At 41.8% G+C, this 15923-nt stretch overlaps 1 protein-coding gene across 2 annotated transcripts in view; it reads left to right on the top strand.

The window, feature by feature from the left end:
- Positions 1-15923, top strand: part of LRRC74B (leucine rich repeat containing 74B) — a 494937-nt gene that overhangs the window by 138508 nt on the left and 340506 nt on the right. For both annotated transcript variants that reach the window (XM_069619119.1, XM_069619118.1), the window contains exon 3: positions 14789-14931. In XM_069619119.1, coding sequence (XP_069475220.1) covers positions 14789-14931 — 143 coding nt within the window. The remainder of the gene's footprint in view (positions 1-14788; positions 14932-15923) is intronic.

The following is a 15923-nucleotide window of genomic DNA, read 5'->3' on the forward strand; positions in this document are numbered from 1 at the left end:
TAGAACTGTATATATTTGCTTTATAGATTAACTAAGCAGAAAGTGAGTTATTGTGATTGTATATAACCTTGAACTTTATATAAAGACTGTGTTTTAACTAATTCAGTGTGTGGACATTCCTTTGTGGAGGCTTGGGGACTACACTGTACTTAAGAATCAGACTGCATCACCTCCTGAGAAGCTAGGCCCTGATTGCTTGTCTATTGCTACCAACAATAGAGAATCTTGGCGGGGGTCCTTTGTGCCTCTCCTCTACCATATAGAGAGCAGAAGTACAGACCCCCCTCGAGTCTTTACACGGAGTGCACCCCATTTTATGAGATTCTATGGCCTTCTGATTCCAAGATCAGATTTGCAGCTCTTACATACTTACAGCTGCCCCCACCCCATGAATTATATTATAGTACATTATATACAGGGAGAGGCACATGGATCAGCATTCCTGAAATTAAGTTAAGGGTGCTATGTACATATGCAAACAAAAAGTTGCACTTAGAGGTTTTCTTTCAGGCAGTGGCATAGATAGGGTGTGGAATTAAGGGCAAGGCCCATCCGTGTTGCCTTACGGTCCAAACTGCTGTTCTGTCCATAGCTCTGCTGTGTTTACAGCTATTCCTAACAGCTGATGAGTGTGCATATTTTCTTTGATATGAAAAAACCATGTTACGCTTTTTTAGAACAGCAGAGGTGGTGCATAAAAAGAAGCTGTTATGCATAACATCTGCTGTTCTAAACATGCCTTTGGCCCGTAATGCAATGCGGAAGGGGCCTTGCCCTTCCTTCCACACCCTGTCTATGCCATTGCCTGAATGAAAACTTCTAAGTGTGACTTTTTGTTTTCATATGTGCATTGTAATAGTAATTGTAGTCGTCATTTATAAAGCAGCTTTTACCATTTCTATAGTCTCGACGTGCCTGTGGTGCAGTCCAGAGTATTGGAAATTCTCATAGAGGTTTAGAATGTGTGTGTGCATTTTGGTCAAGATAAGGAATTAGGTGGGCTGTCTGGGCTCCTGTAAGCAACCCCATAGATCAGGCATGTGGACGGGTGGTGAGGGAGGTCAGGAGAGTGAGTGCAGGAAACTCATTATGTGTCCAGCTGGACTGAATTCTGTCATACGCGTCACTGTATTTTAATGGCAGAGGTGTTGAGGATGAGTCTGGTGTAAGTAGGCGAGACGTTACATGCCCAGCTAGACCAAATTTGGCTTAGGTCGCCACTGCAATCTGGTGCATGAGTGTTGGTAGCCATGCCTGTGGCCGATGCCCACCTAACTGGCGCGTTTATATGTACCTCGAGGCTCGGATGGAGCTTTGTTGTTGGCACCGTGATCCGTGAGAGGGAGTCCTCTAGGTCCACTAGCCATATTGCCGTAATAGGTCTTCCAAGCGTCATTGACAAGCTATCATATTGCATCTCATATTGCATAGTAAACAGGGAACTCTGAGAGGTTAGCCAAAACCCAATCAAGGCAGCAATGGAGGCCGACTCCCAGGAAAGCGCACGGGGTCAGGTGCACTCAATATGTCCACACAATTCGGCAGAAAATAATTCAATTTAGACAGTCATGTATAAAAATATTTATTTATTTTAGGCTTTCTGAACACACTGAAAAATTATTCTAACAGGTACAATTATTGAACAACACTATGACACAAATATATACAGGCACCATAGGTTCAAATATACATCAAAATAACCAAGTTGGAAAAAGCAGCTAAGTAGTTTAGATGCAGTCAATGATGTAATCAGATCAAAAGACAATGGGCCTCATTACGACTCAGGCGGTAAGGGGTTTACGGCGGCGTAAACAGCGCCGACCCTTACCGCCTGATTCCGAGGTCCCTTAGCGCCATGGAGGTTTTAACACCTGCTTTTAGCAGGTGTTAAAATCCATGGCGCTAAGGGACCTTGATGTTAATTACGCCACCGTAATTTACGGTGGCGTAATTAACGCCTTCCCCACTCCCATTATGCCCTATGGGGCAAAAATGGGAATGGGGAAGGGTAAATGGGGATTGGGGACTTACCGCCCAGCCAACCTCAGAATGGGGCGGTAAGTCCGCCAACCACCATGGCGTAAACGTAGTTTACGCCATGGTGGTAAAGGTACGACCCAGGCGGTAACTTACCGCCTGGGTCGTAATGAGGCCCAATAACCTGTCTTAAGATGTCCACACCCTATAGCACCCTTAACTTAATGTCAGGAACTTTGATCCATGTGCCTCTCGCTGTATATAATGTGTAATCATATACATTCATGGGGGGCAGTTGTAAGTATGTAAGAGATGCAAATCTGACTTTGGCCCTCATTCTGACTCAGGCGTTAAGGGGTTTACGGCGCCGTAAACGGCGCCGACCCTTAACGCCTGATTACAAGGTTCCCTTTGCGGGATGGCTTTTAATGGCTGCTTTTTTGCAGCCGTTAAAATCCATGCCGCAAAGGGACCTTGGCGATAATTACGGCACCGTAATTTACGGTGCCGTAATTATCGCCTTTCCCCATTCCCATTATGCCCTATGGGGTGAAAATGGGAATGGGGAAGGGTAAAATGGAAAATGGGGATTTACCGCCCCACTCACCTTGGAATGGGGCCGTAAATCCGCCAACCACCATGGCGTAAATGTAGTTTACGCCATGGTGGTAAGGGTACGACCCAGGCGGTAACTTACCGCCTGGGTCGTAATGAGGGCCTTTGACTCAGAAGGTCATAAAACCTCATAAAATGGGGTGCACTCCACAGTACTAATAATTCGGGGAGTGGAGAAGGAAGCAGCAACATTGACCGAGTAGCAGGAGCAAGAATGGGCTGTGACTGTTCCTCAGCATGTGATCAACACTCCAGCCGAGCACTCGCTGTCCTGCTCAGGCCTTCCTTAACACTGCAGGCCCATAACAAAAAAGTCCCACTTAGAAGGTGCAGGATGTGTTTGCTGGGGCTGCAGGTCTCCAGCAGAGACTTACTTTATTTGGGTTTATTTCTGCTTTTCTCTTTTAAGTCTCCATGGCACATAATGGGGCATTACAGTCTATTTCACCCGTCGGATATTTTTTTTTAAACTGGTTGCACTAAGGCTACCATACACAAACCAAGAGATCAACATAAGACAATTGTTAAATTACAATACTCACAATACAACACTCCACAAAATGCAAAAATATCACACTTCATAATCAGTACTATAATATTGTTTGCATGACGCTTTGAAACTGGTTTCTTACTGGTAATTAGTGTGTGCTTAATAAATAAACTTACTAAGGCTGCTGCTTCTATCTGCCCCTTGAAAGGTGATGTGTGCAATTAGAGCAGCTGTTTGGAGCGGGGGAAAGCCTATGGTGCAGAAGCCCAATAAGGGGTGATTTGGACAAATGGATGCTGCAGTATACAAAACCTTTATAGGCGCCTTTCAAGGCATCAATAAATGAGTAACACGCACATTGAGTGCTGCTTGCACGGAGACTGCTGTGCACAAGCGCCGATGTGCACAATTGGAGCTGTTGTACGATATGATATGTTGTAGTGCCCTGTATAATGAGCCTGTGTGCAACGGGAGCTGAAAGGTACAATGAACCGTGATACTTCCATTGAGACTGTTGTGACAACGCAGCGACTGCGTTATAGTGCCTGAACTCCATGCTCTGCCTATCTCAGTATCATTACCCGCTGGCCCAGCAGGCTCGGCTTTATTCCGCACCTGGAACAGGACAGGTGGCGTTTTGTTTGACCCGATGTATCATTTCACATTATTAATTCAAGAATTAATACCGTAACAGAGATATGAACACTCTGACGCAAGTGGCGCGTGCTAGGCTGCCTACAGTAGCTCACGATATTTGGGCATTCAAGCTGTCATTCTCAGGCCAAACCCGGGTGAGCACTGCAGCTAAACGTGTGAAGGCCCACGTGACGTGGTGCCCCCGAAAACACGCGCTGTGAGCTCTGTGGCGGGGTATTTACAGCAAGCCGCGAGGGCCGCCTCGTGAAAGGGCAGGAGAGACTGCGCGACGCGAGTTGTCTGATCTAGCAACCAACATTTGACACGCGTTATATCGGTTCTTCCTCGACAAGTACCCAGGAATGAACAGAAAACTAAACGTGGCTCACCCCAACTTCCTGGAGTGGGGCGCCTCCCCATACCTGATGGGCGTCGAGGACGGGACGAAAGGAATTGAGGACTTTCTTTATGAAGCAAAAAGGACACGCGCCAGAACTGAGAACCAGCTTCGGTGTGATCCTAAAGTGGAAACCCTGCAGAAGCCGTCTTCAAGCAAAGGACAGACTGCGCAAGCGCAGCGGAATCTAAATATCGGTAACGGCAATGGTTGAAATAGTTCAGCAGGGCCCCTTTTGTTAGAAGCAAACATTGGTGTAATGGCAGATTTAATGCAAAGGGCCCGTGCACAAGGTTGATAGGACCCCAAGTGGGCGGGTCATGAAGGCTGAACTTAGAGTGGGCTGAGTTGCACAATGACCAACTTTAGGGACACGTGCTACATGTTTTTTAAGTTGTCTTTTTTTTTTTTTACATTTTTATGTGTTTAGGAGTCTGACTGTAGCTGGAAACTGCTGTGCCTCCTCACCAGCTTTTACTGTTAATGGTGGTATATTGAATGATCAAGCCTGAAGCCAATGTTGGAAATTATATCGATTTTAAGGAAATGGGCAATAACACGGTCAATTGGAAGGCACATTACAGGAGGTGATATGTTAATGTAAATGTTAAAGATATTTATATAGCGCACTGTCATCAACGGAATTGGTCCCCAGGCGCTCACGGGATAATTCCTACAACATGCAGATCCATTTCGTGCATAGCCCAAGTGTTCTTACCCACACACTTGAAATGTCATTGAACATCACCGATATATTAGAGTGCACCTTTTAATTTTGAAACATGCTAAGTGTTGCCTAAATTTGATTTTTTTTTTGTGAGTAGTGCTTGTAGCACTTGAAAGACCCCTTAACTCCAAACCTCGGCTTTCATATTGCCTCCATCTCCAAAGGGCCCTGGCGAAGGGCAGTGATTGGAAATGAAGGTCCTCATTACGAGGTTGCCGGTAAAACCCGCCGGTAGGTGGCGGGTTACCGGCACCCCTTAACACCGTTACGGCCGCCTGACATACGGTTATTTCCCATTCCCATGGAGTCCCATAGGATTCCATGGGAATGGGAAACCTGAAGCACCAGCACCATTACTAACAGTACCAGTGCTTCAGTGAAAAGCCTGCCGGTAGGGGCCTGAATACCCGGCAGGTCAGGCCTGCCGTGAGATCCGTGGCCCCCACCGGCAGACTCAAAGTGAGCTGGTTCGGAAAAGGTGGTGGTAAAATTTTACCGCCACCTTTATTTCCGCACCGGCTCACTTGTAACGAGGGCCGATGAGTGAGAGAGAAATGTCGAGAAGGGGGAGGAGACATGGACAGTGATTGGACTGGAGGGTGAAGAAGAGCAGGAGCATAAGGGAGAGAGTGAGAGTGATGGAAGGCAGGAGAGTGATGGGAACCGTGTGAGGGGAAAAGGGTGAATGAAGGAGGGCAGGACAATGGAGCGATATTTAATGAGGCACAAAAGTGAGAGCAAATGTAGGGAGAGAGGGAGAGGAAATGGAGAGCAGGATTCAGGAGTGTAAGGAGGATGAATAGCAAAGGAGGTATTACAAGTCGGGGAGAAATTAAGAGTTACGGAGGCAAGTGAGTGAGGAATGGGGAGTGGAGTGGCAGAAATGTAATTCCAAATGGCGTGTGACGGGTAAAAGAGTGAGGGAAAATTTGAGAGTGAAGGAAGGCAGGGGAATGTGTAAGTAGAAGAATGAGGAAGAGAGCGGGATCTTCAGAAATATAACTTTTGGCAGAAATGGAGAGAGAAAAAAGCGGGAGGATTAAGGAAAAGAGGCAAGCACAAGGGACGACATAGTGGGCACAAAGAGTAGAAAAGGGGAGGAAGAGAAAATGAAACGGTGGGATAACAGAGAGGAAAGAGTCATTAAGGATAAAGAGGGAGCCAATTACAATACTGCCTGGGAGAAAGGAAGCAGGAGGGGAAGGAGTGAAAGAGGAGCATAATTGTGATGCAAGGAGGGCAGGCGCCTGTCATAGCCCACCCACACCCAGTCCCAGCTTCCCCACTGCACACAGAATACATTCTACTCATAATGCAAAGGATACATTAGATGTAAATGAACATGGAAACAATTAAAATGCAGCCGCTTAGAGAAGGCTGTATTGAAATGGCCAAAAAGATCCACATTTGTGTGAGTTTTCCTTGTTCACCTTACACCAAGTTGGCAGCTACACAAGCCCACGTGAAGCCCAAGGTCGGGGAATAAGGATCCAATGTGTCTATAGGGTGGCCAACCATCCCGCATTTTGCAGGACTGTCCCGATTTCATGGCCGTGTTCCGTGTCTCTCACGCAGCCTACTCGGGACAGGAATAAGTATGACTTTGCTTCTCTGAAGCAGGATCAGCTACTCAAAGTCTTCCCATCTCACACATTTCAGTTAACAGCGCAAGGAAGCACAGCACCTTTCCCACAGCACCTGCAGGTTCAGCTTTTAGTCAACAAAGCATTTCAATAAACAGATTAGAGGTTGATGACCTAGACACACGGGTCCTGGGGAAGGACCAGAGTCCCTTAAACTGTGTGAAGGGGTGTACAATGCGGCATGCTCTGTGAAATAATGGTTCAAGCACATGACTGTGTCATGTACTTTCTTTCACTGTGAATACGTTAAAAAATGATATTATTTTAGGTCTTGCATTTAGGAAGTTGAAAATACAGCAATACATGTGTTTTTGCTTGACCTGTTTCTATAACAATGTGCATTATGTCAGGTTGGTTTCTTATATGATTTGTGTACTTTTCAAGGCATTGCTAGAACACAAATAATTATTTAATCTTTGGAAAACCAAACCTTAAAACATACTTATACAAACTATCACTGGGAAGATATGTAGTCAACTGCTTAAATCATAATGTGGGTCCGAATACTGATTTCACCACTTAGACGAAATGTGAGATCTGTTAAATCTCACTGTGTCTGAAATGTGAGATCCTGGGCAAACCATTAAATCTCACTGTGTCTGTTCTGCCGACATGGGAAGTCCCCAGAAGTGATTCAATTTACAACTTATGCTATGAAAAAAACCCTCATGGTTTACAAAAGTAAGGAGTTGTTGCATATTAATAAGAGCGACCATTTATTGCACACCACATTATTCTCTTGGCTTACACGTGAAAACGTCTTTTAATGTCTCCACCAATGATGCCCTACAGTACTGAAGACTGATGTCACTGCTTGTAATGTTATTTACTGTGATGTCGCATCTGATCATATCAATCCATATCATGCCAATTAGGTCTGCGTATGTTTTGCTGAACAGGGGCTTTAAAATCCCCAGACAGGCCCGTAAAGGAAATCCAACATATAACTAGCTTGTATGCCTAGCAGTCCTGTAGTGTTGTTATTTTGCTGCACTATGTACGTGTTGAAATGCACTGTGCAGTAATATTACCAGAAAAGTGGATTGGCGTGGGACGAGGGTTGCATATGATGACATACTGAATCGTGTGCACCACAGCTGCTTTTGATGTGCCACTTTGTAAAGTTGACCACCCTGGGTAGGAAGAGAAATAGGGTGCATCGGTGTTAGGAAAGATTTCTCTTTTAGGCAACATTTCCTCTATGATATATGACCCGCAAACATTTTGCTTTCATTTTACACCTTGTCCTGACTTTTTACACTTCGCTGTCCTTTTGCTCATTCGTTATGGGGAAACTGACTAGTCCTTCAGACTGTCAATACTCGGAAACTATGTTTTGCTTTTGTCTTTTGGCATGTACCTTTTTGGGTAACTTTTTCATATTGCACACAGCATCTTCCAATGCATTGCAATGGGGACACTTTTTGCATCACCCTGGACTTACAGCGAATGGATTTTTGGTTACTTTTAAATGTGCCTAAAGACAAGCTGGTTGCAGCAGTTACATTTTTACCATATTGGCTATATTTTTAGTTAACACATTTGCGTTTACCGCCTTTGGCTACTAACAGTGCTAATATCCTAAGATATCTGTGCCATGAGATGTTTCGCTTGTTCTTTGGCCATTTTGTTCTTTGGCCTTCTTCCTGAAAAAAAGGGAGCTTTGTGGGTTGAAGCAACAAAATATTCATTGTTTCTCGTTTTTTTGGGCACATTTTCATTTTCTAGTGAGTAAAAACGGGTGGGGTATGTCTCTTAGCTGTAAGGCTGGTGTTTTGACACATTGCTTTTAATTGCCGTTAATCCGTCGGCAAATGTTGTATTCTGTCTGAATTTCGTGACAATATATGGAAAGGAAAGGGGCACTTGGCTAGTCCCTGACCGTACCAGGTATCATATCATATGTGAACAGAGAATTGGTCAGGGCGTTTCTGGACAAAAAAACAAGGACGAGAATGAATGTCTTTTGACAATTATTTTGATCCCAAATATTGTATATTTTTATGTAAATCATATAAAGCATATAACACCATCAAGGTGTAGTGAGTTTTACACCATCCCAATAAAACATCCAAATTGTACACAACTCTTACATAAACAAACGACATCTAGTGATTTGTACAGATGAGCCTTGCAAGGGTTGAAGTGCTGTGTCTAAATACATCGCCAATAGATGAAAAATGCTTTCTGTCCTGGCTACGATCGTTCTAAATGGTGGATTGGAGAGGTTTTTATGGATTTTTGGCAATGCATAAAATACCAGTGTAATTGGACATTTTTTGATGAGGAATTCGCAGTTTTTTTCCAGAATCCAATCCATATGATATGCTTTGTCCACAGTTTCCTGAATGATGTCTTTAATCTCTGCCACTTGATCATTATCTAAGATCAGATATGTCCTGGGATCATAAAGGAGCTTGAGGCAACCCTTATTGTAAATTGAGAGGCTTCTGAAATCTCACTGTCATTAATAGGTTTTGACAGGGATCCCCCTAACTTACCGTATAGTTTACACATCACCACTCATTGTACTGATCTCTAGATTTCTATTATATGGGCTAAGCACAGGTCCAACTTCACATACATTTACCAGAATCATAACTACATCAGACGACATTCACTGGTCCCATTGGCACTGTTTACATTATATTTACCAGCACACCTACTCCCAGTTGTTGAGGGGACTCATGTGTAATTTTTCCAATTAGAGCATAGCTCATGTGATCAATTTTACAATACTTGACATTACAAAAGTCTCGATTGTATGATTGACCATTGTTATGGTCTTTACAGAACCATAACATACATGTAAACTTACCTATACATGAGTTACGTTGGCGCTACTCATACTAATAAAGATAAGATAAAAACAACCATGTTTAGAAATGACGTCACACCCGTCCTCACGCGATGACGTCACAATTAGACGCCGCTTGAAATTTGCGGCCATTTTGAATAATTTAACAAGATGCAACTCGTATTCTCCGTGCAGCTCTCTGCATGATTTTTCATCACGTACAGCTTCATAAGTAAGTAGCAACGTTGTTGCCAGCAGGCTAGCTTTTTTCGCAACTGGGACATTTCCATGCCTCCAGGAAATGCTTTCACTAATTGTCAGTCGTCCTCATTTTCTCGTTGCAGATGTTGCTGTGTGCACTTGCAGCATAAAGTAAAGCCAGACATTTTGTACTTGTAATAGCTGTTTGTCTTAAAAGGCAAAGAAGCTTAAAAGTATGTCTTTTTGCTCTATATCTGAAGGCATCCACAACATACGTGTACAGGATTGTGTTTAAGTAATTAGAAAAAACTGCACATTTAGAGATAATGTTGACATATTTCACCCAAGCAGCATGTTATAATTCTTCAAGATGTTCTAGCATTCGATGGCCCCGATCTTAGTCTATGTGGAAAAGACATTTTGGTAAAAGATTACAAAATTTCTTCCATGAAGACGCATATTCTCTTTGGCGCTCCCTGGTGTTTGGCTCTGGCTGTGTTGTGTCTACATGCCATGAGTTACCAGACCATATGGACACCACTGCATATTTTACATACTGGACTGTCATGACAATTCTGTCAGCAGGACCATCATTATGTGATAAATTAGCTGATACTAGACCATTCAAAATAAATATTATTCGAAAAAAGTTACTGGAAAAAAATAATTGTTCCCTTTTCCATACCCTTAAACTTAATCCTTGAAATATCCTCCTAAACAGACTGCCCTCTCGAGAAAAGGACGCCAGACTTTCTCTCTTATATATGTTACCCTTTTCACCTGAGATTTCTAAAGTAGAGAGCAATAAGTCACGCATCTATTGTCACATCTAGAGCTCTACAGTAGAGAAACATGGCAGTGAAATAATACACATTGGGCCTCGTTATTAGTTTGGTGGTGCAGAATATTTTTGGCGGTAATTCCGGTGCCACCACTTTATTTTGGAGTAACGAAATTATTGATAACTTTACTCCACCACTGAATTCTGAGATTGGCGGTGAAGAGGAGGATTTGCCTCTAGCATACAGCTAAGTAAATCCTCCACTTTACTTTGCTCTAACTCTGACAAAATCCCTATGGAGTCTTATCGATTAACACTGCCTTGCCATCATTTGTGATCCCACAGTAATCTATGGGACCAAGTGTCTGCAGTGGTAAACGAGTTTGGCAGTAATTTCAGTGCAAACACTTAATGAGGCACATTGTTCCTGCAAATGAACTACTTTTCAGAACAATATTTTGGAGAAATGTTTCTCGACTAAATAAATGTAAAAAATCAGTCAATAAAAATATGTAAATTCCTGATACCTCCGTCACCGTCTAACCCTCCACCCAACTACAGCCCCTCATGCTGCAGTGCAATAGTGCACATTGTTCTGTTTTATGTAAATTTCATTATCAGGCTACTTTTCTTGACTTACTCTTAAAATAAATAATGATAATTTCGGGTAGGAGGGGAGGAATACCCATAGTGGCCCCTGAGCACCCTCCCCTTACAACGATGTAATTTCCCTAAACATCGATCAACAGGCAATGTTGACAAATATGCCCCCTTGAGAAGTAGCATCTCTAGAAGTCCCTCCAAGGTCTGGTATACTGCACAATTTACTGAGCTTAAACTGGAACATAAATATCACGAGAATAGATGGTATCTGTTAAAATCACCTGAACATGCCTCACTATCTAAAATAGCATTGCCTAACTAAAAAATAAAGGTATTTGTAGAGCTAAATCCAAATTTCTGGCAGAAATAATTACAGCTGCAGCTAATCGCCCGCAAGAGTTATTTAAAACAATTGTGAATTTTGTCAACCCCAATACGAATATCCCAGCGATGATCTCATCTGCAAATTATGTTAATGGGCTGAATATATGTTCTTTCGAGAAATAATGCAGAATATTCAGAACAATATTAGGCTCCAAATAGAGCCAGATAGCATATCACATTTGAATACTGCTAATCCTCAGTGATATCAAATTTGAGCATAGGAAAAGAGGAACACTCTCTTTTATTACGACTCAATTTCCAAATCGGTATTATTATTGTTCTCTCCTCCTAAAGCTTAGGTGGAATATTCTCAATTAAAGAGAAAAGAGGTTTTGAAGCAAAGGAAGTTAATCTGTGTATACAATATTCATTGTAGATTCTGTCATAAGCTAGGGGTTTTAGAAACTGCCTGCCATCTACTCCTGGAATGTGCTGAACTGAAATGAACTAGGACCCTATTTCTGAGGAAATGTGCCACTCTAAGATCTCTGGGGGAAGATTAATTCATTTGGTCAAGATGTGTGTCAATCTGCAACACAGATGAAGGCCTTGCAGTTGCAGTATTTATTAAATCACTGGATCTTTATGCACCCATGGAGTAATTAAGGATTTGTTAACCTAAGTGATCTATTTGTTTTCATCGGCTCTGCAACTGCTTTTCCTTTTTTTTATTGACCTTTTTCTTTCTCCTGAGGACCCTACACTTGTATGCCTAGATTCTAATTGCTAGCTCTCAATATAGGCTGTGGATATGAACTTTGGTATATGAATATATGAAATGATTTACTTGTATTATGATATATCCTTTTTATTCCAATATACCCTGATTTAAGCAATGTGTAAACTGTATTGACATGATTTTCTTTTACTGAGGATGTTATTAAATGCAAAGGTGTCATATGTAAACCACATACAATAAAAAAAATACTGCTAATTTAATTAAAGGAACTACTAGGGCAACGGTTAGTGTAATTATTGAGACTGCCCAGCTTAGTTTTAAGGAGGCATCAGAGGAGGACATTTGTAGCCTTTTGGCACAACTCAAACCTACAAACGACTCCTTTTTTCCACTCCCTGTCTTAGTTGCTAAGCGATTATCATCTGAACTAACTCCTTTTGTGACTACGTTTGCAAATGCATCACTCAGGGGTGGTCCCAGAACCTTTGAAACTGTCTTTTGTGTCCCCATTGTTAAAAAAGGCTCGTCTTGATCCCTAGGATTATAACAATTACTGCCCTATTGCTGGCCTTCCTTGGCTGGGGAAAATTCTGGAAAAGGTAGTCACAAACCAGTTACAGAACTATATTGAAGACAAGGGTCTTCTCCACCCATTACAATCTGGGGTTTGCCCCAAATATGGGACAGAAACTGCATTGGTGGCGGTATGGAACGAGATGTTGCAGGCCGGTGATGTGGTTAACTTTCCCTGCTTGTAATGCTCGACCTTTCCGCTGCCTTTGATACGGTTGACCACAGTATCTTGTTAGAGCGTATTAAGAACTTAATGAACGTAGATGCTTGTGCCTTGGATTGATTCTCCTCATTTCTGGCAGGACGCAAACAATGTGTACAGGTTGGAGGATTTATATCTGAAATCCTCCTTCAATGCTGTGGTGTGCCACAGGGCTCTGCACTCTCCCCTCTCTTGTTCAATATTTACCTTCGCCCACTAATGGATATTCTCGATAAACACCATCTTAGATTCCGCTCATATGCTGATGACACACAGTTGTACATCAGGCTGGATCATGTGGAAGACGTGCTTGCTAAGGTAGGCAAATGCTTGGAGGAAATATGAATTTGGATGGTGGAAAATCGGCTGGAACTCAACCCCAATAAAACAGAGGTTAGTTATCCTGTTTGGACCTAAACATTTATTGGAGGAGAAAAGCAGCCCACCCCCATCCATGTTCTTGGGGGGCAGCCTTAAATATGCCACTAAGGTAAACAATCTCGGATGTGTTTGACAGAGTGATCTGGGTTTCAGCCAAGGTACAATCAGTTTTCTACAAAATTAGCCTGTTACGTCAAGCACTTCCCTACGTACCTGACACTAATCATGCTTTGGTTGTGGGAGCTTTAGTCAATTCCAAACTAGACTTTTGCAATGGACTCCTTGTTGGAGTTTAGGAAAAACAGTTTTATCGTCTACAAAAAGCACAAAATGCAGGTGTAAGACTTGTACTCGGTGTATCCAAAAATACTTCAACTTCAGTCCTACGCCGCTCCCTTCATTGGTTAGCGGTAGAGGACTGCATAAAATTCAAGATTGGGTGTTTGGTGTACAAATGTATTAATGGCTTGGCACCAAGCTACTTAATGAACACATTGAATATGCATCACCCAGCTTGGCTTTTAAGGTCGGAAGACAAATTCCTGCTTAGTATTCCCAGAATAAACTGTGTCTCAAGAGGAGATTGCAGATTCTCAGTTGCTGGGCCAAGACTGTGGAACAGTCTCCCCCTAAATCTGAGAAGGGCAAATTCCCTCTTGACCTTTAGAGTGGATCTAAATACTCACCTTTTCAAATAGGAGCGGGTTCTGTCCATTCTCTCAGGTGAATCTTACTGGCATTAATGTGTGCATGACTGAATTTGTATTAATTTCAGTCCACTGTTCCATCTGCACCAGGATTCGATTAAGTTCTTTGTGCGCGCATTACAAATAATTCAAAATTCAAATTCAAATGTAAAAAGCAAGCAATATAATTGTGGCTCTTTTTTTCAGAGAATTGTTATTGGAACCGTTTATATCACTGGTCACTTTCTGGGTTGCACCCCATATCTGGTGCAGGATCAAGTGCGTCTGATTGTGCAGTTATCACAGAAAGTGGGCGATGGACGAAATCACCAATTATTTGACCCTGGTTCCATTTAGCATTGCCGACATTGTACACAGCATGTAGGAAATAGGTATTGGCCTCACAAATGCAGTATTACCCTGGAAAGATCCTGTTCAGGTGAATCTTCTTCACTATTCCGCAGGGAACAAAATCAGAGCCCAATCCTGTGGGATTTGTCTGACCACAGCTGGGATAATTGAGCTGCAAATCCCAGAGAATAACTCTGTACTATGAGGAGAATGAGGCTACTTATGTTTCCCTATCTCTAAATTCAATAACTATGTTATTGCAAGTACTATGGGGTATTGAATGTTCATGGAATGTTGATAGACCTCTACTTTTGCCATTGAGCTATACCCTTCTTCTTGGTGATACGTTTTTCAAAGTAAGGGAACTAGGTCCCATTAACTGCACCAGTGCCAGGCACCTTTTCACTGGTGCTAAAGAGTTGTGTACCAAACCTGATTGACCCAATACAGTGCACTTATCATTAGTTTATTATGTCATTTTTATACTGCTCAATTGGTACAAACGTTCCCAGTATTCGAGACAAAATTGCCGGCATCAGCGCATGGATCTTCTGTGATTCAGCAAAGAATGTTTGATTTTACCAGAGCATCATTTTGTTGTGGAAATGGGTGCAGTGGCAGATATGGTGCAAGGATAACTGCCAACTTTCTCTTTTTTTATACAGAAACAGAAAAGACATATGATCCCACAGGAAAGACAAAGTATTTGGAGGCCTGCCAGGCATACGGCGTTGTACCTATTTCCTACTTTCTCCGTCATATGAAAGATGCTGAGCTGATCATGATGCATCATGGACTTGGACCACAGGTACTGAAGTTAACCTCGCAGTTTATACTGTTTAACAATCCCACATTTACTGAATTGACGCTAATGGTATCCTGAAAGTCCTGGGGAATTGGGATAATGTGTACTGGAGTAACCAAAAGAAGCCCATGGATATTAAATGCTGATGTGCACCTAACGTGTATGGGGACTTGGGACCTAATGTACAGCTGTAGTTTTAAAATATAATGGCTACAATGTCCATCTATTGGAACTACTAAGATAACATTTCTATCATACACTAGAATTAATATTTAAAACTTGTAAATCGGTCTATTGATTTAAATAAAATAAAGGTTATAATTTTTAACGTTCGTCAAAAAAGTGAGAATTTACATGGTTACTAAAGAACATCAAGTTTGTTGTAGTAAGTCTTACACATATTCAGGTGTTATAATAGATTATCAAAGTAACTTTAAGGTACATTATAAAGTGAAAACAAAGGTCCTACTTATAGTTAATAAGTTATAAAATTCAAGGAAAGATATTCTTAGAAATCTTGTATATCAATAATAAAATTAAATGAGACAAAGGATGTCCCCTTATTTATGTATGTTATTATAGATTTTTTATTAATAAAGATATGCAAAGTATAGAATACGAAGTATAGAGGAAATTGAGAGTCTAACCTTTAAGAAATTGTTTTATTTTAGAATATCACTACGCATAGAATGTCTTAGATTAGAGGCTGGGATAATGAGTGTAACGGTAAGAATTAAGGCTGCTTTTGTAAATTATATTGAACAAATGTGTTACGATAAGAGGAAATCACTCAGGTGTATTGTACATGGTGCAATTGAAAGCATGGACATATCGAGAGAATTAGATTTTTTTGTCAACAATATAGTCCATGAGAACATACCTTGTGGGTGATTTGCAATTGGATGATAATTACTTAGATTTTAGTAAAAGGACCGTAAAACATGGATTAGCAGCATTATATCTACAAACTGACCTTGAAACTAAAGATTCCACTA

Source organism: Ambystoma mexicanum, chromosome 10 (genome assembly GCF_040938575.1).
Source record: "Ambystoma mexicanum isolate Mex_15411 chromosome 10, UKY_AmexF1_1, whole genome shotgun sequence".
Classification (NCBI taxonomy): domain Eukaryota; kingdom Metazoa; phylum Chordata; class Amphibia; order Caudata; family Ambystomatidae; genus Ambystoma; species Ambystoma mexicanum.